The following is a 27,818-nucleotide window of genomic DNA, read 5'->3' on the forward strand; positions in this document are numbered from 1 at the left end:
GGTGGGACATGCCTCTAGGAAGTGGGTGAAATCTTGAAAGGCCGTGTTTGGTCGTGAGCACAGCCATGGGGAGGACCCCAATGCCCTCGACCCATGGTTATAGTAAACCTTCCTCTGGTCCCAGGAGAGAGAGAGCTGTTGACTGTTTGTCCAGAAAATCTCACTGCAGCTTCCTCCTCCTCCGGAATGTGTGCAGCCAGAGTCTACCCCTTTCAGAGACCTTCCCCCGCCGAGGTTAGCTAACCCTGCCTCCTACTCCCTGTAGAAACCAGTCTACTCAGTTCAGAGTAAACCCAGTGAGCTCCTGAGTTGCTGCTGTTTCCCTATCAGAGCGCCAGGCCCATCCTAGCCCAGCTTTCCTGTGTCTTGAGTTTGTCTTTTCTTTGTTCCCTCATTTCCCTGGTCAGGTTTTCAGGATCCAGCTGTGTGACACTCTCCTTTGGTGGTGACACTCAGGAGGCTGAGGCAGGCTGATTTCTGCAAGCTGGAGGCCAGCCTGGATTATATCCTACCTCAAAAAAAACAAGCCCCACCCCCAGGAAAGCAAACAGAAAAACTGCCACCACTGCCAAGAGCAAACTAAACCCTGGCAAGGGTGGCTGGCTTCAGATAACGCTTCTCAAAGCTTTGTTGTCTTCTAGAGAAGGCTCAAACTACTCTGAAATAGGAGGGTGTGCCCTAGGGAGCGGATTCTGAGTCTGTATCATAGTGGGTGGAGGCTTTGAACCCTCACTGCTGAGTCAGCCCCTGCTGCAAATGTTCACAAATCCTGCAATCTCTGCTGCCGCAGGGCCCTCGCTCAGGGGTTTAGAAAGAGCCCTCTAGTGTGTGTCCCATGCTTGGCCCCTGGGCATAAATACTCCAGCTTCTGCTAGCTCAGGATCCTGGGGCCATCTTGCATTCGGGTGTCCTCTCTATGTCCTGGAAGGGTGATCGGAATCCGGGCTCTGGCATCTATTAATGCTGCCTGCAGGCATCTGACTGGGATATGTCAACTGCAGAGATGTGTTAGAAGGCTCAGAGGGGATCAACATGGAATTGAAAGTTTAATAACTCAGAAAATAAGGAGTCTTCAGGAAAGTGACTGGGCTTAAAAATATATATATATAAGTAAATGAGGTCACATCTGTCCCTCCAGGCAGCAGCTAGAATCTGACACCCACTCACCTGCCCAGCTTGCCTGGCTTACCCCGATGGTCTTGCTGGCTCCAGACATCCTTTTCTCCCTGTCTCTGTTCCCAGCTCCCACCTCTCACCTTTGATCACAATTCCTGTCACATTTACACAACCTCAGAGTGGTCTGCATCAAAATGCTGTCCGCTGACTCCTTTTGTGAGCTCTGCAAACCTGGTGGTTTGAGAAATTGGCCTGATTTGTTGATCATAAGGCGACCGAAGTGATGTGGAATTGGAACTCACAGTGCAGGAATGCAGCCACCGGGTGGCGTTCTCCTACAGATGCTGAAAAGCCCAGTGTTCTCCCCATCCACACTGAGGGAAGGTGAGGGAGTAGTTTTCTTGGGAAAATTACTTTCAACTTCTTTTATAACTTCTTTTCCCTTTTACTTGGCAACATGCCTTAAGCATTTTTAGATGTTTATATTTTTCTCTATGATTTTTTGGGGGGTTGAAGTTAGTCACTTTTCTGAAGACTCCTTATTTTCTGAGGTATTAAACTTTCAATTCCATGTTGACCCCCTCTGAGCCTTCGACCACATCTCTGCAAAGCGCTCTCCTGCAGAGCTACCTCCCCCAGTATCTTTTCTGTGATTTTTAATGGTCAGATAATACTTTGCTAGTGAGGAGATGCTGCGATTTACTTAATACGTTCTTTGGTTTGCTTTTTGTTGGTCTAAGGAGTTAGTTAAGACAAGGGTCTCACTATGCAGCCCAGGCTGGCCTCAAATTCTTGGTCCTTCTGCCTCTGTCTTCCAAGTGCTGGGCTTCCTGGTATATACCACCAAGCCTGTCTGATCTGTTGTTTCTTAGTGGACCTCCTCTTCCTCTTCCTCCTCCTTTTCTCTTTTTAGTGAGTTCCTCCCACAGTACAGTCTGCCACATCCACCCATCCTTGCCCCAAGCCCTCCTATCTGGATTGCTGCAGAGTTTATCTCTGCCCCAGGGTTACTTTGTGTATCTTTGATGCTGACTGCCGTTTGTTCCTCAGAAGAACAAGCCAGGTGGGCCCCAGAGGTCACTCCCTATGTGTAGTCATACTCAGTGTGTCCTCCTTGAGTTCTGCAACCCCAGGGCTTTCCACAGGTGAGGGCAGTGTGCATTGCCTAGACCACCAACAGTGAACACCAGGGATGGAGGAAAGAGAATGATGAATGTCGCCAGAATCGACAGGTGCATGGGAAATCCCTGGGAGCCGGATTGGTGCTCACAGCTATTTATTTTTAGTTGAGTGCAGAGACTGCTCTCAGGAAAATGCTGGATGTGTTTTAGGGGCCTGACCACCCGTGCTTAAGTCACTGCCCTAAGCAGTTAAGTCTGGATGACAGACTCCAGCTGCCTGCCGACCACACACAGCTCAACCGTAAATGGATCCGAACCTGTGATATTGAGGAGTGTTGGAAAAGAAAAAGCTGGGGGAACCCCAAAACTGAGCCATTGAGAAATCTCAGGGGGTTGAGGTGCTTGCTGCACAAGCTTAGGGACCTGGTACCCATGGTGGAAGAGAAAAACAGACTCACAAAGCTGCCGCATGACTTCCACACATGGGCCATAGTACACCTGCCCATGTACATCACCCACACGTTCACACCGGCACTGAGAGCAATGATGGTGGCTAATGACAATGACGTAAGCCGAGCCCTTGGAACTCAGACTCTGGCTGGGGAAGGCCATGGGCCCTGCAAACTTCACAGCTGGAAGGGAACCTAGCAACATGACGTGGAGAGTGAAACTTGGGTCAGCACCACAATAGCAGATGCGCATCAAAACTTCCAGAATCTCACCTCACGGTCTATTTTTTTTTTAAAGACACATTTAAAAGCACAGTAAAACCTTGTAAGGAGGTTTCGACATGACAATTATCACAACTAATCTTTAGGTATAGTGACATAGAAACTCCCCAGCAAAGTAAAGTAGCAACACACCTGTGTGACCCTTACAGGAAGAACGTGTTCCATTGATTGGTGAACCTTGCTTAGGGGAAGGGCCTAAGGAGGATGGATTTATAAGAAGCATAAGGATGGATTCTATTGATGGAGGATGCAGAGTATACGGGGCCTCTCTCATAAGGAGGATTCTCACTGAAAGACAAAGCTCAGGGCCTCAATAATGCTCAAGAGGATTTGGGAAAGCTGGCTCCGTAGAATAGCAAAAAGATCATGAGGTTGTCCAACGATATCCACTCTAGCCTTCTGGGTGACCGGTGTCAGGAATTTTCTTCCTTTGAAGCAAATAACCCTGAGTGTTTAACAAGTCTGGTTCCTCCAATGCTTTCTCTAAGCTGTGCCTCCTACATCAAGGGGACAAGGGGACAGACCCTTGGATGGGCAGGGGTACAGTTCTCCTTCCTCACCCGGCTGACAAGTGACGTTGATCCTTTCGGCTGCTCTGAAATCCTGCCATGCCTCGGTTCATATGCACAGTCTGCTGTTTGTCCTCCGTGCTCCTCCCCCACCTCAGATGCTCAGTCCTCATCAGTATGGGCTCATCCCTGCTCACTCCACCTGACTACTGGGAGGCCCACTTCAGCACTTCCAGGGGACCAGGGGGACCTTTTCAGGAAGGCAGTGGCCCCCAGAGCCTGCCGTGGCGTGAGAAGAGCACTGGAGATTTGCACGGGTTGGGGGAGTGGGGGGTGTTGAGAGCTAGAGGGGCTTCCCGGAGTAGGAAAGGCTCTGCCTCTCCGACCATCCCTACTGAAAGCCTGTTATTCCTCAAGGACTGTATACCCTGTTTTCTAACTCCACTGCCTAGGTACTGGGGACACAGTGAAGACAGCATGTCAATGGACACAGCAGACTGAGTTTCTCAGAGCAGTGGGAGCTCCTTCATAGCCAGGCCTTATTTTGCAGGCCATTGGAGAAGCCCTTCTCACCCTGCTGCCTCCCCACTGCCTAGGGAAGCACTCCTATTTGTTTTCAACAAGGACCAGGCCTAGCAGCCTCCTTTAGAGGCCACGTTGGGCATTGTGCACCAAGGGCATGCAGATGATACCCTTCACCTTTTGGGAAGACACACAGGAAGGCACTAAGTGGCAGAAGATGAGGTGGAGTTAGTTTTCTGAGCCTCCTTGCGTGGATGTGGTTGTAGGGCCAGTGGAGATGCAGAGACATGCAGCCACTTTGCCAGGGATGGAGAATCTGGGGAGACTGACAGGAGGTGGGGTGGGGTGGGGCATCCAGGGCCCGAAATCGTGGCAGCTTGAGTTACAGATGCACTATGATGGGGAGCCTGGCCTGTGCTGGTTTTCTGTGGCAGTTCTTTACAGGAACTCACACTAAGCCTGTGGTCTGCTACGCCCAGATTGTGGTGCCACGAGGTTGCCCTTTGCAGCAAGCAGTCTAAACCCTGCCTGTTTCTGTCATTTCTGAGACCAGACAGACAGAGAGTGGGCAGGGTAATTATAAGGCGAGCATTTACAGGCAAGCAATCTGATCCTCTCCTTTAATTTCCTCCATCTAAAAAATGGAAAGCATTCAGATACTCACATTCAGACTGGAACACTGTGATTGACAACTGCTTTGACTCCAAGTGGGCTGGACAGAAGTATCTGCCCTTTGGCCAGTGGGCACTGGGTTTTAGGACAGGCTGCTGATTGCCCACTGCTGCCCATCCCTCTGGAAGCTTCTTTCATGCCATCTTTAGCATGTGTGTTGTAAGGAGGAGAGAAGAAGAGGGATGAGGGGGAAGTAGGAGTCTGGGCTACTTCCCCTACCTCTTCAGGGGCAGAGAAGACGGACAGAATTGATAGTGAGGGAGATGTGGTCTTTGGCTGTATGATGCTGAGCCTGTCATGGGAGGAAAGAGTGAGGACCTCTGGAAGCAAGCCTGAGCAACCAAGTCCTTTTGCTGAAAAACACACTAAGTGGTCACTGAGACAGAAGCGAGGGAATCATATCAGTTCAGATGAGAAGACAAAGAACGTAAAAAGGAGTTTGTCAGTAATAAAAAATACATACATACATATATATGATTTAGATATGCATCAATCAGAGATGACCTTATGAAGGTATACTAATATAGCTGTATAAAGGAATATATATCAGTATAAAGTATATTTATTTAAACCTTTTAAGATTTATTTTGTGTACCACATGAATATCTGGTACCTTTGGAGGTCAGAAGAGGATGCTGGATCCCCTCAAACTGTATTCATGGCTGATTGTGAGCTGCCATGTGGATGCAGGAATTCAACTAGAGTCCTCTGCAAGAGCAACATGTGCTCTTAACTGCTGAACCATCTCTTCAGTCCCTGTTATACTATAATAGTTATGTAAAAGTTTTGAACATCAGCCAGGCGTTGGTGGTGCATGCCTCTAATCCCAGCACTTGGGAGGCAGAAGCAGGTGGATTTCTGAGTTTGAGGTCAGCCTGGTCTACAAAGTAAGTTCCAGGATAGTCAGGGCTATACAGAGAAACCCTGTCTCAAAACACCCCCCCCCCCAATTTTTTTGAACATCACTATGTTTTTACTGGTTATGTGCACACAGCCCTTTATCAGAAGTCTGAGAGAGTCGCCCCTGAGGTTCATTTGTGATGAAGAGGGCCATTAGTTATAAGGATCAGAAGAGTTCGTGATATCCTGACCGAAAACAAAAGGCAAACAAAAGCCCCAAGTGAAGCTGCTCTTCTGACCTCAGTAACGAGCTCGGTGACTCCAGTGTTTCCAAGCTGAGCTTTAGCAGCTTCAGCATTGGGAGCAGAGACCCACCCAGCCCATAAACAGGAGCCGAGCGTCCTTGTGGACTGGCTGTGTGCTGGGTCACTCAGCAGTGCAGGTGTCAGGGACATAAAGTCATCTGGAGCAAAATGAATCATGGCTGGTTACACCTTCTTAGAAGTGGCATTAATAATTTAACATTTATTAATCACCTCTAGGCCATTTCTATTTTGGGTACCCACTGGAGGAGATTCACTTTTTTTTTTTTTTAAAGACTGAAAAGATGAATGGATGATACTCTTGCCCTTGAGTCTCTCAGCAGGCAGGCCTCCTGTTGGTTCCTTCTACCCTTAATTTGGTATCCTTACTTCTAAAGCCGTGCTCTCTGCTCTGTCTTCCAGCTGCCCCTAGAGCGATGATTCAGAAATATGAATCTGATCCATCTCCCTGTTTACCTCAATGCCTCCCTCAACTCCCCAGTCCTGGAGGAAGATCACCTTTATTAATGTGTCTCTCAGTGCCCTCTCCTAACTGAAATGGAAGTGCCCTGAAGTCACAGGATAGATCTAGGCTGGCTTCCTGGCTAGCCTGGAACATCAGCCATGCTGTGGTGTGTCAAGTTCTGCCCCACATCCTTTGAGACATAGTTCAGATGCACCCTCACACCCTGGCTTCTGTGAAGCTTTTTGGACCAGGCTGAGGGGGTTTCACATGGCACCTCACTGCCAATCATATCCTGTTGAAGTATCATAGTCGCTGTCATTTCTATTGGGAATACCAGATTAGCTGAAACCATCTTATTTATCCTTCCCTCACGTTTGTGCCTTGGTTCGCAGCCTATCACATGATAGGCTGCGAAACTGTAGTGAGGGGGGAGAGAGAGGAGCTGATGCACTAGTTAGCTTTGCTGCGTAACAAAGTGCTCTGAGACTCAGCGGCTTAGAGCAGCCTATGTTTACAGAGTTTGTGGATTGGAAAGTTTGGGTTGAGCACAGTAGGGTGTGGCTGAGGCCCTAGCTGGGGAGAAGTCTAGACTGGGAGAAACATTTCATACTTGGATCATACTTGTCACCTCTAATCCCAGTACCCTATTTTGTAGTGTTACGTAGTGATCCTCAGCTATCTCTGTACCCCACATGTACCCCACATATACAGAGATAGCTGAGGATCACTACGTAACGCTACATATCTAGAGCCTAGTTAGCCTGACACAGCACTGACCCAGCCATGACCCTCATTTTTAATGTACTTTATTTAGTGCGGGTGCCATTAGCCCCACCTGGCTCACCCACCAGTCCTTGCCTCAGGCTCTGCCTCTGCACTGTACCATCACCAAGCCTGTGTAACTCATCATTTGCTGCGATGGCTAAGTCAGCTGTGCAGAATATGTAGAAGAGTGTCACATACTGTCCAGGGCTCAATGAAGCCAGCTGACATGAATGTGTCTGTCTGTGCCCTGACCTGGAAGGCGTCTGACGCACTTCCGGACCTCCCTTGGCTAAGGCTCACACTTGAGACTCCCCAGAAGCAGTGCCAATGTGTTGGTGTTAACACCCTTTGTGCCTATCCAGAGACTGTGTGTCTTGAAGCTAGCCTGGTTTAGGTTCCCCTGGACACATGTGGCTCTCTGAGTGCCTCACCATTTCCTTCAGGGCCAGCTAGGCAACAGGGCAGATGGATATTTTATCACTTATCTCGGAGATTCACCAAGCCACGGCGCCGGGGAAAGCCATTAGTCATGTTCGGTGTCATGGAGAAAGTTACTTAACCTCGAAGACCATTTCCTCCTCTGGTAAGTGTGGCTGTAATGAAATCGACCTCATTCCATCCAGGTAAGGTGATGTGTGCAAAGCTGTGAGGGCAGAGCCCTTCACCAGCCCCATTCATCTTCATCTCCAAGTGCCATATACTTGCTAATTTAAAAACTGGGGGAAATGAGAAGATGGAGAACGGGCGACATCACTGTTCTTGTGACAGGCGATAAGCACCCCGCCCTCACCACTCAGCAGCTCAGTACAGTATTGCGAGTGCCCTGTTACTTTCCAGGGACCGGGTTCCAACACATTTTCACTGTGTACATATGCACCGTGTACCTTTTGCATCTTTAACCCAGAGTTAAACGTTGATGTTCCTTTTAATACTTCTATACTTAGAGCTTTCAAGAGACCCATTTTTAGATCAATATCTCATATTGGTAGGAGATGAAATTTTAAAATACTCATTTGTTGGTTTTCAAGTATTATTTGCTCTCCAGAGTTCCCCAGGAGACTTGTACATGGTGCATTACATCATCCCCGTATTCTGTTTCTATACATGTGTGTGTGTGTCTGTGTGTGTGTATGTATATATGTATGTGCTGTGCAATGTGTGTGTGTATGTATGTATGTATGTATGTATGTATATGTATGTATATATGTATGTGTGTGCACGTGTGTGTGCATGTATATATGTATGTGCAGTGTGTGTATGTATGTATGTATAAGTATGTATATATATGCACGCACACATGTGTGGATATGTATATATGTATGTGCTGTGCAGGTTCATGTCTGTGTGTGTATGTATATATGTATGTGCTGTGCAGGTTCATTGTGTGTGTGTATGTATATATGTATGTGCTGTGCAGTGTGTGTGTATGTATGTATATGTATATGTATGTATATATGTATGTGCACGCACGTGTGTGTATGTATATATGTATGTGCTGTGCAGTATGTGTGTATGTATGTATATGTGTATGTATGTGTATATATATGCATGCACACATATGTGTGTATATGTATATATGTATATGCTGTGCAGGTTCATGTCTGTGTGTGTGTATGTATGTATGTGCTGTGCTGTGCAGGTTTATGTCTCTGTATGTGTGCGCACGCGTGTGCATGTGTGTGTGTGTGTGTGTGCGTGCATGTGCGCACGTGCATATACACACATACCTGGAGGTCAGAAGTCAATTGCGGGTGTTGTTCCACAAGCACCACCAACCTTTTTGTTTTTTATTTTAAATTTTATTTTTTGTGTATGGGTGTCTGTGCTCCATGTGTGTGCCTGGTGTCTGTGGATGTAAGAAAGAGGTTGTTGGATTCCCTGGAACTGGAATTAATAGATGGTTGTGAGTCGTCGTGTGGATGCTAGGACTTGAACCCAAATCCTCTAGAGAGCAGCTAGTGCTCTTAACCACTGAGCTAGCTCTCTGACCCCAGCAGCCGAGGCTTTTTGAGATAAGAGTCCCTTACTGGCTCATAGCTCACCAAGTAGGCTAGACTGGCTGGCCAGCAAGGCCCAGCAAGGCCCAGGGATCTGCCCATCTCTATCCCCAGAGCTGGGTTTAAAAAGGACATTGTCACACCCAGCCTTTTGTTTTTGTTGTTTTTGTTTTTCAGTACTGTTTCTCTGTGTAGCCCTGGCTATCCTGGAATTTACTCAGTAGATCAGGCTGGCCTTGAACTCAGATTTTTTTTTTTTAAATGTGTGTTCTGAGGATCAAAATTGAGTCCTCACACTTAGTGGCAAGCACTCTGCTAGCTGAGCCGTTACCTGAACCCTATTCCTACTAGGTATTTTGGTCAACCTATGTGCCTGAGTCACATGTAGAAAAGCATTTAAGAGTGGGGCTGGCGCTCAAGTCCTCGAGTCGAACCGCAAGCATTTCCCTGATACAGCTGTCACATGAGAACCCTATTCCCATGGCCTACGTGTTTGAATACGTGCTCAGTCATACATCTTGAACATAAAAATTGGATTCTGTAATAAGAGGCGTATGTCTCTGAATCCTAAGGCATGTTTCAAGAAATGAGTGTGAGCTGTGTTGGCTGCTCCCTGGTCGTGAACTGCTGAATCACGTCGCCCTGAGCCAGGCTCACTAGCACTTTAACATAGTGAAGCTAATTAGGCGACTGATAACAGCTGAGACAGACAGCTTCACCTGCCCACAGACCATGGCTCTTTGGGCCCTTGGATAATTCTTTTGAGGGTCTTTTGAAATACATGAGCTTTCCCCCTAGAATATATAAGTATGCATATGATACAGTTATACATTTACTCTTAGGCTTAGAAGGAGGCGCACACACACACACACACACACACACACACACACACATATATAAATACATATACATACACACACATATGTATGTGTATGTGTATATATCTATATCGATCTATCGATCTATCTATGTATCTATCTATGTATCTATCTATCTATCTATCTATCTATCTATCTATCTACATATATGGGCCCAGGATGAATTTAGCTCTAACTAATAACAACAACAAACTGTGACATTTTGGAGTAGAGGTAGGGGCAGAGTGTCACTGTGACTCAGGAATTCAGTAGTATTTCAGGCTTGGAGGCTCCCAGGAAGCAACAGTCCAGATCTTCTCAAGGCCAGCTGGCATGGGAAAGATTTGATTAGGGTTGGAAGATCCACTCTTGGTGGCTCTGCCTGCTGCTAACAGGCTAGTGTTGGCTGGTGATGCCAAGCCTCAGGTGGCCCCCATCTGGCTGCTTTGATGTCCTCACACAGACTATGTGGTCTGGGAAAGCAGCTAGATTCACCCTCGGAAGCCAAGTGCATGGTTTCTGCATTTCGTATGTCTCCACAGGTCAGCCGAAGTCAGCATGTTAGGCAAAGTACGGAGCCCCTAGTGCAGGACCTTTGTGCCTGCCTTGGGCACCACCCTCCTGGTGCAGTGTGTTCACGAACCTGGAAGGCATCCTAACCCACCACTGAGGCATTCTTTGCCTCTTCCTCTTCTTAATTTTTTTTTAAGGTGGTCTCACTGTATAGCCCAGACTAGCCTGGAACTAGCTGTGTAGACCACTCTGGCCTCAAACTCATGAAGTTTCTCCTGTTTCTGCCTTTGCCTCCTGACAGTGTTGGGATTAAAGGTGTGTATGTATCACTATGCTTGGCCATCACTGAAGGCTCTGTGTAGGGTTCTGTTACATGGGCATGCCTCATTGAATCCATGGCTGTTGGTGATTAGACTCAGTCTCCAGCCCCTTTTCCTTTTCCTGTAGGTCTAAGTTGGAGCTGAAATTCCCAACCTGCAATTCATGGTCAACTTTGGAAACTCAAAAGAGCTACCTTGAGTCATCTCATTAGCACAAATTCTGATGTGGTTGGAAGAGGTTCACGGGGTGCAGAAGCATCTTGTCATTAATACTACAAGGGAGTTAGGAGCTCAGGGCTTAGGGCTTAGACCAAGTGTCTAGTCTATGTAAGTGAAACATGTATATGTATATTGCATATGTGTGTGTGTGTGTGTGTGTGTGTGTGTTTATTACATGCAAATGCTTTTTATACTATACTAGTAGCTATGGAAGAAGTTTTATACAGCAGTGAGGCACCATTTGTATTTTGGAGTAAAGTGCTGGTTCACATGCCTTGCAGAAGAGTACAGTATAAGAAGGGAGATGAAAGTACTTGTCCTGTGGCCCAGCGTTCACTTTCTAGTCCTTTCTACAGATGAGACTGGGCCTTCTCTCACGGCAGAAGTGGCATTCGCCTATTACAGAGCAACCTGAAGGGTACAGAATGTCTGAAGTTATCATTTTTTTTTTAAAGAAACAGTCCTCATGGGGAGGAGCCTACTGTTGTAGACTAAGGAGGGTGGTCGGACGGACACCTTGGACAAAGGGACCTGGTCTGTTTGAAGGCAGCAGAGATTAGCATTGCAGGGACGTCTCAGTACACTGTGGAGTTTGATGTGGAAGGGGACTTGGTCTGTTGAGAAGAAAATTCACTTTATTTCTGTGTTATGCTGCACTCCCTGTGGTGTATGGTGGGGCATGCCTGGAGTCCCAGCATTTGAGAGTCTGAGCCAGGAGAATTGTCAAAAGTTCAAAACCAACACTTGTATATAACAAGACCCTGTCTGGAAAACAAAACAAAGACCCCACTTTCTAAGAACAGCCCTGTTTCCAGGGATGCAGAGCTGTTTGTAGGGTGGGAGGGAAATGACAGAGATAGTTAACCAACAGGTATGGCTGGCTGTGGCTAAGAATGGACAGTTTGTTTATTTGTCAGGACTGGTTGTAATCTGCTTCTGGTCTGGATGAGTTGCTTTGACCCATCTGCCCTGGCTCATTCAGGCCACTTAACACTGTTTTCCCTTCGTGTGTGTGTGTGTGTGTGTGTGTGTGTGTGTGTGTGTGTATACACACAGAGAGATGCAAGTGTGGACATGTGTATATGCACTTGAGGCCAGCATTCTACATTGGATGTCTTCCTTGATTGCTTTCAGCCTTAATGCCTTTGAGACAGAGTCTCTTACTGAGCCTGGAGCACACCCATCCTGCTAAACCAGCTGCACCTGTCTGTACCTTTCCAGCATTGGGGTCAAAGGTCAGCACCATTGTGTCAGCGTTGTGCATAGTAATGATGATTTGAACGCAGGTCCTTATGCTTGTGGACACATGAACTATCCCCCTAACCCCAACTCAGATATGTCTTCAGTCTGATACACACATTTAGTACTACATGGGAGCATTTAGAAGGGTTTTGGTTTTGTTTTGTTTTTTTCGAGATAGGGTTTGTCTGTATAGCCCTGGCTGTCCTGGAACTCACTCTGTAGACCAGGCTGGCCTCGAACTCAGAAATCCACCAGCCTCTGCCTCCCAAGTGCTGGGATTAAAGGTGTGCGCCACCACCGCCCAGTGTTTAAAAGTTTTGATGCCTATACTGTACTCCACGGTGCTGGTGAGATTGTTAGGACACTTGCCATCAAGCCTTGGAAACCACATGGCAAGAGAGAACCAATACTTCTTACCCCTCTTCCCCCACCCCCCCCAACAAGGCTGCAGCCCAGATGGATGATGTCATCCCAGATGGATGACATCACCTCAGATGGATGACATCACCCAGGTGGATGACATCACCCCAGGTGGATGACATCATAGGAGGCACTATTGTTTTCTGAGGCTTCCCCTACTTCAGTGCCTCTGTGATTCCATTATGGGTCCAAAGATGGAAAGCAGTTCATCAAGGAAGGTGCTGGAGTTCTTTTCTGAGCAGCCCAGGCCTTCTTTGCAATGGGCGTGGCAGGCCTGTGGTTGTTCAGTGACAGCTCACTGGAGCACAAAGCAGACCACACGTCAAGGAGGCCTAATGTTAGGGTTGTAGTTAAGTTGCTTTCATAGTCCTGTGCTTTCCAAGGAGCACACATGTGTTTGAATAGTCACAATGTAATCCGTGTATTTAAATTGTCATAAAAGTACCCCACATTCATGTTAGGCCCCAGTGTTAACACATTACCTATTACTGATAGTTACCTTCTCTGAGGCTTTAAATATAGTAATGGCTGTCATTAAGCAGAATGTAACAGGTTTACATGTCACTTTGTCCTGACCATGTATTTGTGTGTGTAGGAGGGGTAGGTGGGATTGTGGAGTGGTGAGTCCACGTATAGATGTACAAGTGCATGTGTATGGGGAGAAGAGCTGACGATGGCTATCTTCCTTAGTCACTTTTTTACGTTATTGTTTGAGACAAGGTCTGTCATTGAGCCTGGAATACCCCTTGCTCTTCCCGTTCCCCAGATGTTGGCTGGTCATAGGGCTACCTTCTAGTGCTGGGATTCCAGGTGTGAGTCATCATGCCTAGCCAGTGGGTACCGGGAGCTTACTCTTATGTGGTGAGAGTAAATACTGACTAAGCTTTCTCCTCAACCCCTCTCTGCCTTTTGTAAAGCAAACAAAAACAATTTATTTTTACTGTTCTAATTTTTCTGCTTCGGCCAAACCCAGGATGGAGTTCCCTGTCAGACTTTGAAACAGTTCTGTACAGGTGTAAGTGCACAGGCCCTCGCTCTGCACAGCTGGCCGTCGCAAGTCTGTGGGCCTGCAGATTAGGCCAGCTTGCTCTGAGGCCCGAGGAGGGCCCTCTGGGCTGGACTGAGCTGCATCCTGCTAGGATTGGCGTTGTCTCGTTCCTTAGCTACTGCGTCTGCCGGAGATAAGTTTCTACTTGGTAAAAGGAAAGGCTTCGCAGGAGTGAGCTGCAGCTCAGATGGATGTGAGCAGCCAAGATGTGGCCCTCCCAGGAGGCTGCGGCAATGCCCCTGAGCAGTTACTGACAGGACCTGTCTCCAGATCCAGATCTACGGCTGCCTTAGCCAGTTTGAGACTTGGCATCTTTTTATTGTGTACTGTGTCTTAGTCCCCCAGTCAGAGCCTTTATAGACATCTTATTCAATCTTTTCCCTCTTGCACATGGGAAAACTGAGGCTCATAGTCCCTGTCACTTACCCAAGGTTTCAGTTGGTAAATGACAAAGCCAGCATTACCAAGTTGTCCTCTCTGAAGTCCTTTCTGTAAGATGAGGCCAAGGTCTGGAGACAGAACTGTATGAAGAAGACAAGCCTCAGATGCTCTTTTTGCTACGAATGACTGTCCCTGGTGTCTGCCACACCCAGCGGCTGCCCAGGGCGCAGAGAGATGTCTCTCCCGTGTTTGAGCATCTTAGGGGTAGTCAGTGCTCTGTGGATTACCAAATCTGTTTTCTATTGCTGTAACGAAGTACCTAAAGAGGAGTGTTTTATTTTAAAAAGCCCACCGGCAAAGGCCAAAGACTGTTGCTTGGCCCTTGGGTTCTGCTTCTGGTGAGGGCCCCCTTGACTGTGCCACAATAAGGGAGATGGTATCCTGGCAGGAGAAGGTGCCACCTTATGGTGAGGTAGGAAGCCAAGGATGGAGGATTTGGATATGTGTGTGTGTGTGTGTGTACACACACACATACACAAACACACACACACACATACACCTGGTAGAAGCTAACTCATCCCAGCTACTAGCATAGATCCCTTCCAGTGTTCACAGTGACCTCTTGACCTTGCCCTAGGCTCCACCTCACCTCACCTCCCCAAGACCTCAGCTTCCAGTGTGTGAACCCTTGTGAGACATACTTAGACCTTGCTCAAAGAAGCATTGCAGATGGCATGGGACGAGAAACATGAATCTCCATATTTAATTTTTGACCTTGTAAGAGGATGCAGTGTGAGGGCCGTGGGGAGGTAAGCAGAGGGAGAAGTGACCTTGGAAAGCTGTGTCAGTCATACCAGAAGGCAGGGGCTCGGGTGGGCCAGTCAGAGCCAAGAGCCCAGAGGCACGACCTTGTTTCAGATCTTCCAGTGTACTGTCCCTCTCTGCTGTGTCAGCTGGTGGGAATCTGCGTGCCTTCACACTCCTGTTCGCTCCTTATAAACTGGCAGCTGTTGCAGGATTCTGCTTGCTTCTCTTTCTACAGGGAAAAAGGAGGTGCTCCTTGGGATGAGATGGAAATAAAATGCAGCACCCCTCCCAACCCCCACCCCAATAAAAAAACTCAAATGGCTTTCTTGGGCCAGCCCTGCTAATCATGGGAGAAACATTTAATTTCAGCCAGATTACAAGGCGGCTGCTTTTATTTGTTTTCGCCTGGATTTGTGCCAAGGACTCAACTTTTCCTGTTCATTTTATTAAAAAGTTTATAAACAGCATTAATAAATAGACATAAAGCTGCTGTATAAATGACAGAGCAACCAAATGAAATTCACAAGGGTCAGTGTTGAATAAGTAACAGCCACGTCCTTGCGCGATCAAATTCCCATATATGCAAATTAGACACAGAGCTTTACCACACTGTTTTAATTAATATTTATAAATCACAGAGTGCCTTGGAAAGGGCCAGAAACCTATTTATACTGCCATCATGTCACACAAATAACAAACCCTCTGGGGACTGCTGTCTCTTTTGCATTCAGTCAGAAAGGTAAGCACATTGTTGTGTCTGTCTCCCCTTAGGTGTGGTGTCAGCGCAGCGACAGGTCACTGTCCAGGAAGGACCCTTGTACCGCACCGAGGGCTCCCACATCACCATCTGGTGCAACGTGAGTGGCTACCAGGGTCCCTCTGAGCAGAACTTCCAGTGGTCCATTTACCTGCCCTCTGCTCCCGAGCGGGAAGTACAGATTGTTAGCACGGTGGACTCTTCCTTCCCCTACGCCATCTACACCCAACGAGTCCGTGGTGGGAAGATCTTCGTGGAGAGGGTCCAGGGGAACTCAGCCTTACTTCACATCACAGACCTGCAAGCCCGGGATGCCGGGGAGTATGAATGTCACACCCCCAACACCGATGAGCGCTACTTTGGGAGTTACAGTGCCAAGATGAACCTCGTGGGTAAGGAGATGCTGTTTCCACACGGCCAGTGTCAGGCCGACTCCCTTCTGTTGCCATGTGCTTTTGTTGCATACCAATATGATTCCCCAGATATCTTAGAAAATTGCATGCAGAAGCATGAGCGACCACGAATCCTATGTACATTTGTGAACACTAGGACGGTTAAGGCTGACACTTGGAAAGTTCCTGTGCAAACATTAAGAACATCAGCAGCTAAGCAGACCTTTGCTGGTGAGAGGCAAAAATGAGTTTATAAAGGCGAGATCCAGGTATGGTAGCTTCATGCCTGTAATCCCAGCATCCAGAAGGCTGAGACAGGGAACTGCCCTGTGACAAGGACATTTGTGGTTGATAATTTGGAGATGTGACTTGGAAGGTAAAGTGGGTGAGAGCGGCAGGAAGAGAGGCAACGCCCCAAATACAAGCAAGGGCAAAACTCCTACTCCTCCAGAGGCCAGCATGAGGCGACAGTAGACACACAGGGACAGGAGGATCATTACAGGAGTGTAGGAATGTGTGTGAGGGGAATCTCAGGAGTTTCTGCTCAGATAACCCAGTGAGTTCCAGATGCTCAGAGGGGAGAGCGATTGAGCAGGGGATGGGACCATTTTGAGGCGTCACAGATGATTTTAGTGAACCGCCGGGGCGGTGTGTCAGACAGTGGTAACAATTCTTTTGGGAACTGAATGGATCTCAGAGATAGACAGTAGCTTGTAACTGAAGCTGCCCATGTACAGTTGTGTTCTTTAATTTTCTTGCCAGTAGATAGGCGTTTAATAAATGAAGACTTTTTCAGCAGGCCTGTTCTGTTCTTTGGGTAGACAGGCACTAGAATATTTATTTCTGCTTGAAGCATCCACCACTCTGCAAAGTCTTTCTTTAATGTGACATAATCAGCAAACAAGAGTCCCTATTTTGGGGTGAAATTCCCGGGACTCCTCCCCTCAGAAATAAAAAGCAAAGAATATAGGTTTTGAGGTGCAGGGCAAGAGTAGGGCTCCAGGTACCCAGACTTCCCTGGCTGCATGCTAAGAAGCTGTGAACTGCCTGTCTTCCACAGTGCTCTCCATATGATGGAGAAGATGAAGCTCGAAGAGTGGGGAGCATTTAGTGCGGACATCCCTGGCCACCCACTGCTGGGGGGGAAGGACAGACAACAGCCAGGCTCTTCTGGTTTAAACCAAAGTCTGGATCTCTCCTTTTTATTTTTATAGTTAAGCAGGGCATGTTGGTGAGTCTTTTGTCAATAAGGACACTGCCTTTGTTCCTTTGTTTATTTCTTGCTTTTGGAATGAGCCTGTATCCTGGTAAGAGGACTTCAGGCCTCAATCCCAGGGTGAGTCCGGCAGAAAAGCAAGCCCTTGTAGTGAGTACCCTTCTCAGACAGCAGAGCAGGGACAGCATTTAGTCTTCAGAAGGTGAAAGGTCAGAATAAAGCTCCCAAGGTAGGATACAGAGCAGTGCCTTCATTTGCCTGAGTCTTCTCTACTCTGTGGCTTCCTTCTGCTGTGGGCCACTTTGATGGAGTATGTGAAAGGTGCAGGGGCCAGGGCAGGTCTAGGGGTGTCCATCGGTAATCCAGCCACTTGGAAGGCCAAGGCTGGAAGATCACAAGATCAAGGCCTTCTTGGACATGATAGTGAGATCTGTCTCCGAATTAAAGAGGCAGGGCTTGGGATTATAGCTCAGTGGGTAGAGTATTGCCTGCTAGGCATAAAGTCCTCGGTTCTAGCCCCAGTGCAAGGAGACTATAAGGAATGATAATGGTATTCTCGATTTCTGCTCCCCAATATTCTTTTAAATAGCCTTCTAAGGACAGTGCATTGAGGAGGAAGACTGGGAGGTGGGATGGAGAGTCAGTCAAGGGGGAGGGAAAAGGGAAGGGCTGTATAGGAATATCAAACCAGAAGGCCCAGGAGCCATTCCCAACAAGGAATCTTATTAGATGTCAACAGTTACACTTACACAGTATTCTCAGGAAGTTCTTCTCATACAGTTTCAAAATAAAATCCACCTTTGCTCTGAGTGTCACTAAAATACCAAGCAGGTATCAGTGCCAAAAAAAATATTATCTTAGCTACCACAACAGAAGAATGTATTTAGGTTTATATGCCTTTTGGGGTTGTGTGTGGCCCTGGCTCAGTTGTCAGAGGCTGCCCCTGTTGTGGCATTAACAGTGGTTTCCTGTGTGGAGTGAGTCTCAGATTCTGTATAGCACTGTAACCTTCCTCCATGGGAACGTTCTGTGTTACAGTGATCCCAGATTCTCTGCAGACCACGGCCGTCCCCCAGACTCTGCACAAAGTGGAACAGGACCCACTGGAGCTCAGCTGTGAAGTGGCCACTGAGACCGACCAGCACACCCACCTCTCGGTATCCTGGCTGCGGCAGAAGGGCGGCGAGAACCCAGTGGAGGTCATTTCCCTGAGCCGAGACTTCATCCTGCACTCTAGCAGTGAATATGCCCAGAGGCAGAGCCTGGGCGAGGTGCGGCTGGACAAGCTGGGGAGAAGCACTTTCCGCCTCACCATCTTCCACCTGCAGCCTTCTGACCAGGGCGAGTTCTACTGCGAGGCCGCGGAGTGGATCCAGGATCCTGATGGCTCTTGGTACGCCATGACCAGGAAACGCTCTGAGGGTGCCGTGGTCAACGTCCAGCCCACGGGTCAGTCTCTCTCAGCTTCTTGTCCTTTATCTGGTGGGGAGTCAGATGCTAGGAGGTCGTGGGGACACCTTGTTTGATGACCATGGCAATATGGTTGGGTATTGAGTGAGGTCAGAGGTAGTTGTATCCTAGACTGAAGAAAACAGGTATGTAGATCCAGCTTCCAGCGAGCTGCAGACAGCTGCCCATGCTGGCCTCTGCTCATTGTCATGTTTGCTTTAGTAGATGGTGTGTTATATTTTATTTTGAATAAGACTTTTTTATTTTAATGAGAGATTTTGCAAAAAAATGGGGCTGCAGAGGTAGCTTAGTGGTCAAGAGCATTTGTTGCTTTGGCAGAGGACCCAGGTTAAAGTCCTCGCTCCCACATGGTGCTTCACAACTATTCCTAATTTCAGTACCAGGTTCTCCTTTGCCCTCTTTTGATCTCTGAGCACACATGTGATACACACATGCAGGCAAAAGACACATAAAATAAAATGAGTACAACTTTTTTTTTTTAATTTAAAAGTGAGTGATTTTACAGAAAATCTTTGTCTTATGACTCTGGCTTCTTATTCCTGTTAGCCACGGATGCCACCCAGTTTGGTGATGTTTCAATTACATAGGACATTTGAGGCGATGAGCCTTTTCTGTTAGAGGCATAAAGCTGTGAGCTAGGGAGATGTTAGAGTACCATTATTTTTATATTAATATTTCTGCCATTTTAAGCAAGTCTTCTAAAACGCTTATTGTCATGTTTGTGAGGCAAGTCACGACGGCATCCTCACATTGTGGGTGAGCATGCCAAATGCAGAGTACCCTGTGGTGTGACCTCAGAGAGTGTGCCATGAGGCCGGAGTGGAGTACTAGGTCCTGCTGTGGACACTTTGTCAAGGGAAGACCTGGGGAGGTTTCCTGAGAGGAGAAGAACAGTATGTTTAGAACTGAGGTAATGGTGCTTGTTGTAGAAATTTTTAATCCCAATCTGGGGTCTCTACCTTGCCTGGATTATTTAGTTTGGTGGCCTGGCACACTGCCAGTCCCCACAGCTTCCTTTGCTGTCTCCTGCGACTCTGTGTTCTTCCTTAGTTCTTGTGCCTATAGGGCTCCAGTTTTGAACTGACAGCAGTTGTTGATTACGTTGGCTGAGCTGGGCCACCTTCTCAGGCTAAGCCATGGGTCTGACATCAGTTGGAGGGTAGTCATAATACAGTTACTGAGCTGGCTGCTGGAGGGCCTTTTGTCTTCTCTCTGATGAGGAGAATGAAGCTTCTACGTTACCGGTGGTGGTACTCCTGTCAGAACCTACCTGTCTCTTGTCCTCCTTGTGCTGGTGAGCAGTTGCCTTGGTCTATGCATGGTACTCTGGCATTTGAGACAGTGCTTCGGGTTCACCAAATAGTAAACTTTCGGACACACCCCTGAAGTCCCTGTTCAGAGACTCCTGGGGCAGGGCTGGCAAGCTGTGTCTGAAGTATTCCCAGGTCTTTCTTCACCTGTCTACATTTAGTCTAGCCCAGCTCTGGAAGGGGCAGGGCTTAAAGGATCCTCTGGACACCTAATGGATGTGAGAGCAACAGGAAGTTGGATCATGGTGAGAGGGCACACTTGATCCACACTTAGGACTCAGAGCTCTTACTGGCTTCTGAATCGTCTGTTATTAAGAAATTTACCCAAGAGGCTGTAGTTCCTGTTTTATCGTTTTCCTTACTGATTGGTTTTAAGATCAGTGTCAAAAAAGTCTGGGCCTAATTTCCAGTTTTAAGGCTTTTAAATTAGGTTGCATCAGCTAATCTTCTTTATTTTAATCTTACCAATTTGGAATTAGGACATTTGAATTTGCCCTGTAAATGTGTATCCAGACTGTGCTAGGAAAGGAAAACTTTAATGGAAATAAAAAAAAGTCGATAACTTCCTTGTGTGTTTCAGTTCAGACTGAGAAGTTGCAACTCCACCTTCGAGTCTGTCCCTTCATGTTTATTTTAACAGACATTAGTCTTTACAGCACTGAAGGTGTTGTGCGAGGCATTTGGGGATGCCAAGATGCATGACATCGCCCTGTGCACTTAAGGTGCTAAGTGCTGTGTGAATACTGAAGGCTGTTTTGCTCTATGTTTTCTCTGGATAAGATTACAGAAGATCTAGGAATTCTGGTTCCTCAGACGACTTGAGCTGTGTCAAGGTTGAGCAGACAGGCGAAGGAAGTAGGGGAGAGCCTCCGACATTCGGCAGCTGGCAGGCAGAAGAAAGTCATGTGACTGGATGGTGCGTTCTAGGTTGAGCCGTAGAGAAAGAAGGGCACTTGCAGCTGTGAGCTGTCGGGTAGAGCATGGGCTGGGCTTTGTGGACCACAGAGTCTTCACGCCCTTCTTCTTAGAGCTTTAGGAGGTCCATAGGGTTGTGCCTAAGAGCTACACGTGGGTGAGGGCACTTGCTCACATGCATGTATGAGGACCCGTAGGGAAGAGGGCAAGAGCCTGTGCTCTCCTCTCTTGCTTCAGCCAGATAGTTGCCCTACTGAGCAGTGAAAGTTTTACATGAATCAAAGGAGGCCCCCTCTCCTCACACCTCCTGATGAACTTTCAATACGCACACTGTAAGGAGTAGCAATTTTGAGTCAGGGATTAACCACCCGGTTGGGTAATTTAGGAGGAAGAGCTCAGAGATCTGGAGGAAGGGGACATGTGGAAGTTGGTAAGACAGGTTGGGCGTGAAGTCAAGAGACAGGGTTGTAAAGAACTCATTTGGCCAGGCTGTGGTGGTGGCCTGGGAGGTAAGACTAGTGGCAGAGGCAGGAGGAGAGAGAAGTGAGGAGGGAAGCCAGCTGTTTGGAAGTCACCTGTGGTTCCCTGACTGCTGGCTGAGAGGGCTTTGATCTGCCAGGAAGTTTGGATAATACAGGGAGGAGCTAGTCACTGGCAAGGAAAGATGTCTGGCTCAAGAGTTGGCCTGTATGGGATAGAGGAGATCAAGAAAAGACTCGCAGGATTCTCACCTCTTGCTTCCTCTTTCCTCCCCACTTTCCCCTCTCTCCATGTGGCCATGACTGGTCTCTACTTTTCTTCTTTTCTCCTCCTCCTCCTCCTCCTCCTCCTCCTCCTCCTCCTCCTCCTCCTCCTCCTCCTCTTTCTCCTCCTCCTCTTTCTCCTCCTCCTCCTCCTTCTCCTCCTCCTCCTCTTCCTCTTCCTCCTCCTCTTCCTCCTCCTCTTCCTCCTTCTTCTTCTCTTCTCTCTTCCCCCATTTCTACAATAAAGCCCTAAAACCATGGGGAAAAAAAAATGACACGCAGAAGCTGAGCAGGATTGGAGTGGATTGGCTCACATGATCCATTTCCACAGGAAAAGAGTACTCTCACATGCTTGAAGTGTGTGAGGGATGGGTTAGGGATGGCAGAGGCATGGATCCTCCCTCTGGAAATGCCACAGAGGGAGGGCTGTTGCTGTTGAGGTTGGTGAAGCTCTAGAAAGTTCACACATCACTGTGATGTGATTTTCCTCTCTATGTTTTCTGCAAGGAACATAGCTAGAACTGGAAGGAATTAGGAGCTGGAGCCTCCCACAGTAAGGAGAGATGAGGCCACTTCTTCCCAGTCTCAGTTCCTCTTCCTGTCCCTCACTTCTACCATGAGTGCCTCCTGACATCCCTGTTGGTCTAAGTATGAAGGCTAAGCAAGAATAGACTGCCTGGATTTGGCTGGTATTCTGGTATTTAATGGGTTTGCTTGGCCTCAGATATCCTTGGCTAGAGTTGGATTTTCTCTCAAGATGAATATGGAGTCTTCACTGTAGTTAGTGTCATGAAGGTCAGGGGAATAGAATTTCCTGAAGCAGTTTGGCAGGCTGCAGCAATTATTTGCCCAGAATGCATCCAGTTTGTTTGTGTTCCCAGACAAAGAGTTCACCGTACGTCTGGAAACAGATAAGAGGCTGCACACGGTGGGTGAGCCGGTGGAGTTCAGATGTATCCTAGAAGCTCAGAACATTCCCGACCGCTACTTTGCTGTCTCCTGGGCCTTCAACAGCTCACTCATCGCCACCATGGGGCCTAATGCTGTGCCAGTTCTCAACAGCGAATTTGCCCACCGTGAAGCCAAGGGACAGCTTAAGGTGGCCAAAGAGAGTGATGGTGTCTTTGTGCTGAAGATATACCACCTCCGCCAGGAAGACAGTGGCAAATACAACTGCCGGGTGACTGAGCGAGAGAAGACTGTCACTGGCGAGTTCATCGACAAGGAAAGCAAGCGGCCCAAGAACATCCCCATTGTCGTGCTCCCCCTCAGTAAGTAGAAGCGCCACTTACTAGTTTCTCTTGCGGTAACTAGTGATGTCATGGAGAAGTGGGAGAGAGAAGAGGTATAGAGAGAAGGGGCAGAATTTGGGGTAAAGCTGACCAGAGAGGGGGCCTCTCCACCTCCATGCCCAGCTCTGCAGAGCAGCCGGGGCATGTCTTGAGCTGGAGATGGTACCACACACTTGAGCTCAAGAAGCCTGGTGTAAAACACCAACCTTGCCAGCTCAGTTAGGAGTAAGACCAGGAAGTCATTTGCACCTTTGGGGGAATTGAATCCCAGGAGTGGGCAGAGGCCTGCCTTGAAATCTTACTTAAGGAGAGCTCATCTCTTATGGGAGGATTTGGCCGCCATCAACTGCATTATTAAGAAAGCTGTGCCATCTGGGTTCTTCCAGGTATCAATGCAGCCATTTCCCTAATTGTCTCTTCTGTCCTGAAATTGCATTGTTAAAAGTCAGTGGGTGCACACAGTGTTGGGTTCATCCTAATGCACGCATACAGTAGTCAGTGGATGTGCTCTCTGCCTTCCTGGGATGTGCTTGGAGAGCTTGGACCTCCCAAGGCTGTTCCAGGGACACTGCCTCGTGGGCACTGCAGTGTCTGGATGGGTGGTACCCTTTTCCGGGACTCCAGAGATGAACAGTGTGTATGCATGCCGTGTTTAAATATCCATAGTATCAAGATGCTCTTATTAATCTCCTTTCTCTCACAGTTCTGTTTTTAGTAGAAAGTTAATCAAAACTTACAATGCTCTGATTTTAAACAAAATGGTCCAGTTTAAGAACTAACCTTTAACCTTTTCTTAGCTCCCAGGACTGTTCCTCCTCTTAGCCTTGTAATGGTTTCTTTACATTTCTTATTTACACGTTTATGTACTTGAAATGTTTCTCTGTTGTGTGAAGTCTAAACTAGAAGAGGCTTATTCTCTGTCATGCTTGTTATATTTTGAACGAACACACACACACACACACACATACACACACACGTAACCTTGAACTCTTTCTTGTGCTTTCCTCGCAGTGCATGGTGCTTTGCATAGAGTAGGTGCTTGCTAAATATCTGTATAGTTAAAACTCTATCGGATTGAATGCCCACCCTCTTTATACTATTTTCCTGTGCCTGCCGTAATCACAGACTCTGTGCCTTGAAACTAATTCCTCGTTGTTTCGTAAGGACAGCATGAGGGGCAGCCACACTGTTTGCTTCCTGTATCTTTTGAACTAAAAGATTTCCCCCAGTCCTTCCGAGAACTTGTTTGATGATCTGTGGCCTGCTATATTGCTTTTCCAGCAGATAACTGGGTAGTTAAAGTCCCCCAGCAGCACCAGATCCTGCCCCAAGGCCACTTGGGTAAGTCTACTGAAGAACAACAATCAATGGTAATGGTGATAACGCCCTGGATTTTAATGGCACCTTTCCTCCTAAGATCCAAAAGTGCTTCTGCATATATGATCTCTCTGCTCCCAATCCTGCAATCCTGTCCAAGCCAGTGTTACATCCGTCTTACGAATGGAGACGTCAGAGCACACGCAAGGAACACTGTCTGATCCGGTTTCTCAGTTTGCGGTTGAGCTTGCAGTTTGCACTAGGAACATTCGCTCTAACTCTGAACCCGCTGCTCTGTGCTTAGCCTGTGCCCCGCCGGCAGCCTCCTTGGAAATTTCATTTGTGAACACACATTCAGATTTTCGTTAGTTTTGTCCTAGACTTCCTTCCATCTGGAGGAGATTACCATGTAGGCTACCTTTATTCAAGCCTGGGAACCTGTATAAATAGTTAACAGTGGGCTACACAGCACCAGATCTGTGTTTGTCCGTGCATTGGCTGCCAGAGGGCTTCTCTTCTACCTAGGTTTTGCAGGCTTTCTCCAAATAGCCGCCTAGAATGTCCGTAAGAGTCTGCTGGTGTGACAGGAGGGCACGTGACTGATGTCCTACAGGCCACTCTTCTGTATAAGACAGGCAGCAAGGTTTTCTTCCTTGATGCTGAAGTTGCCTTCGGCGTCTCTGACCTGGAGGTGAAACAGTGAGGAAGAGTATTGAGTCTGATGGCGAGCACAGGGTAGGCTCAGCGGCAGAGTGTCCGCCGAGCATTCGGGAAGCCTTCGGTTCAGTTCTCAGTGCTGCTCCACCTTCCCGTCTCATCCCCTCGATGTCATACCCCAAGGAGGCACTAGCAGGATCTCAACTTTGCACACGATAAATTGAGGCTTGGCTAGTAAGACTACCAAATTCCCAAAGTCGGGAGGCAGTACAGCCAAGCTCCAAACCATTTTTGCCGTGGGCAGTGGCTCTACAAGAGCCCTGAAGGTTGGCTGTTCCCACCTTGTCCAGACCCCCTTCCTGTGCAACAGGCACAGCATACTCTCTATGACAAAGGCTAAGTGCTGAGGCCCTGCGCTCATCTTTCCTGTTTCTGCCTGTGGGGAAAATTAAGGGGGAGAAGAATAAAGTAAATCCAAATGCTGCTGCAATCAGGTGTGCTTCTTGATCTGGGGTTTGACTTAATCAATTGTGAATGGTGCCTAGGAAATTGGATCCAAATTGATTATGACACTGTGTATTGTGTTAATGCTTATGAGCTCGTTGAACCCAATATAGGTAATTATACAGAGTAACATATGCATAATTAAGAAAGTGTTAGCCATGCTGTTTGTGAAAGCAGAAATATCCCTAAGTATGGTAAAATCAATCATGACTGTGGGTACCACATTCTAAACACATACTGTGTGCCGCACAATCTGTATGCATTGTCTCGTTTGCTCTTTAATCTTTTGTGGGTTAAAAATAGCGTCCTACAGAAGAAAAAGCTGAGGCTTGTAGAGTTTAGATCATCCCCTCAACTGAGATCAGTTATCCAAACGAGTGGCAAAGGCTAGACTAAGCGAGGGAGGGAGTGGGGTTCTTATCCCCACCTTTGTTTGGCAGACCGTCAGGGTAGAGAGCAGAGGTGCCCCTGGCTGAGTGAGTCTAACAGGAGAGCAGTGGATGGTGAGCCACTGGCCAGGGCTCATCCTTCTCTGTTAATGAAAGCATGAAACTCTGCTCTCCATGTGCTCTGCGAAACTAGACCATCTGTGCCCCATTTTACACACACACACACACACACATACACACACACACACACACACACACACACACACGCTTGCCATCTTCTGAATACTTCCTGACATTTTTTCCTACTTCCTAATATTTCCCTGAAGGATTCAGATGGCACACTGGGCTGTGCATGGCTTTTGTTTGACTCTTGCATCTTCAAGTGGAAGAAGATTGAGGTGCAGTAGGATTTGGGAGTTCCTCAGGCTGAAACTCCAAGCCAAAAGCCCTGAGCTGCAGCCGACCCGGTCACCCATAAATAATTTTTTTTTTGTCCTAAACCCTGTGACATTGTATCATATTCTCCAGGTTCTGCTTTAATGTTAAGTCTTAGTACCTCATTATTCCAGTCTACTACACAAAGCAAAGAGCATCCCAGGTGACCAGCTCTAGGGAGCAGTGCCCAGTTCGAGCCAGCCAGACCTTAACAACAGCAAGTTGTGTCTCAAAACAAATCAGAGTGTTGAGTCCTTTGAGCTTCATGGTCAGAATCCTGGGATTTGGTTTGTACCCTTCTTCCTGCGTCATCCGTGAGGAGGGCGCACATGAGGACTGTAAACCCCTAGTGTGGCCCTCTCTCTTCTCCCCAGAAAGCAGCATGTCCGTGGAGGTGGCCAGCAATGCCAGTGTCATCCTTGAGGGTGAGGACCTGCACTTCTCCTGTACTGTCCGCACGGTGGGCAGGCTACAGGCCCGCTTCTCGGTCATCTGGCAGCTTGTGGATAGGCAGAACCGCCGCAGCAATGTCATGTGGCTAGACCGGGACGGCACTGTGCAGCCGGGCTCATCGTACTGGGAGCGCAGCAGCTTCGGCGGCATCCAGATGGAGCAGGTGCAACCCAACTCCTTCAGCCTGGGCATCTTCAACAGCAGGAAGGAAGATGAGGGCCAGTACGAGTGCCACGTGACAGAGTGGGTACGGGCCGTGGATGGAGAGTGGCAGATCGTGGGAGAGCGCCGCGCCAGTACCCTGGTCTCCATCACAGCCCTTGGTGAGTGAGCAGTAGGACTCTGGCGGACTCTTTCCTGTCAGACTCCTTCCCATCTTATCAGTGTTCTGGTTGGAGGGTCTGGGGAGTCGTCAGTGGCTAAAATGCTTACTAGGCAAGCATGAGGATCTGATCATGAGGTCACAGGACCCAAGTAAAATGTTGAGTAAGCTTGGCATCATGCCTGTAATTCCAGCCTCAGAGGCAGACATGGGATCTTTAGAGCAAGCTAGCTATCAAGACTGGCCACACCAGTGAGCTCTGGGTTTGATTGAGAGACCCTGCCACAGCGAGCAAGGTGGAAGAATAATTGAGGATGGCTCCTGATGACAGTCTTGGGGCTATGCATGCACATATATGCACATGCAAACATACACATACAAACTCACATACACATATGTGCATTTCACACATACACACACACACACACAATGGCAAAAAGACAAATACATTCTGATTGGAGATAGTAGTATCTTCCAGAGAGTTTCACTGAAGGGACTCTATGGTAATATGTGCAGGGTTGAAGGAACTAATGGCAGATGGTAGAGCACAGGGGACTAGTGGTATTGGGGGCTGTTACACCAGCCAAGGAGCAGGAGCATGGCTGGGGCAACATCGGCCTGGGAGAGGGGAGTGACTGGATACAGTAACGCGTCTCTCCTGTTCACAGGGTGCCTTGCCCAGCCCTGCAAAAGTGTGGCTGAACAGGATGGAGATCCCATTGCCAATTATACAGCATTTGGCCCACGCTTCCCTGAGTCTCAGTACTCTGCCCGGTTGTTCCGTTTAGGCCTATGTTT

At 47.9% G+C, this 27,818-nt stretch overlaps 1 protein-coding gene across 3 annotated transcripts in view; it reads left to right on the plus strand.

Moving 5' to 3' along the window:
- Igsf3 (immunoglobulin superfamily member 3) overlaps positions 1-27,818 on the plus strand; it is a 92,990-nt gene that overhangs the window by 35,815 nt on the left and 29,357 nt on the right. For 2 of the 3 annotated variants that reach the window (XM_031374988.1, XM_031374989.1), the window contains exons 3-7: positions 15,620-15,997; positions 18,252-18,662; positions 22,533-22,922; positions 24,225-24,284; positions 26,620-27,021. In XM_031374988.1, coding sequence (XP_031230848.1) covers positions 15,620-15,997; positions 18,252-18,662; positions 22,533-22,922; positions 24,225-24,284; positions 26,620-27,021 — 1,641 coding nt within the window. The remainder of the gene's footprint in view (positions 1-15,619; positions 15,998-18,251; positions 18,663-22,532; positions 22,923-24,224; positions 24,285-26,619; positions 27,022-27,818) is intronic. The other variant, XM_031374990.1, reaches the window with a different exon arrangement.

The sequence above is a fragment of the Mastomys coucha genome, unplaced genomic scaffold (genome assembly GCF_008632895.1).
Source record: "Mastomys coucha isolate ucsf_1 unplaced genomic scaffold, UCSF_Mcou_1 pScaffold16, whole genome shotgun sequence".
Taxonomy (NCBI): domain Eukaryota; kingdom Metazoa; phylum Chordata; class Mammalia; order Rodentia; family Muridae; genus Mastomys; species Mastomys coucha.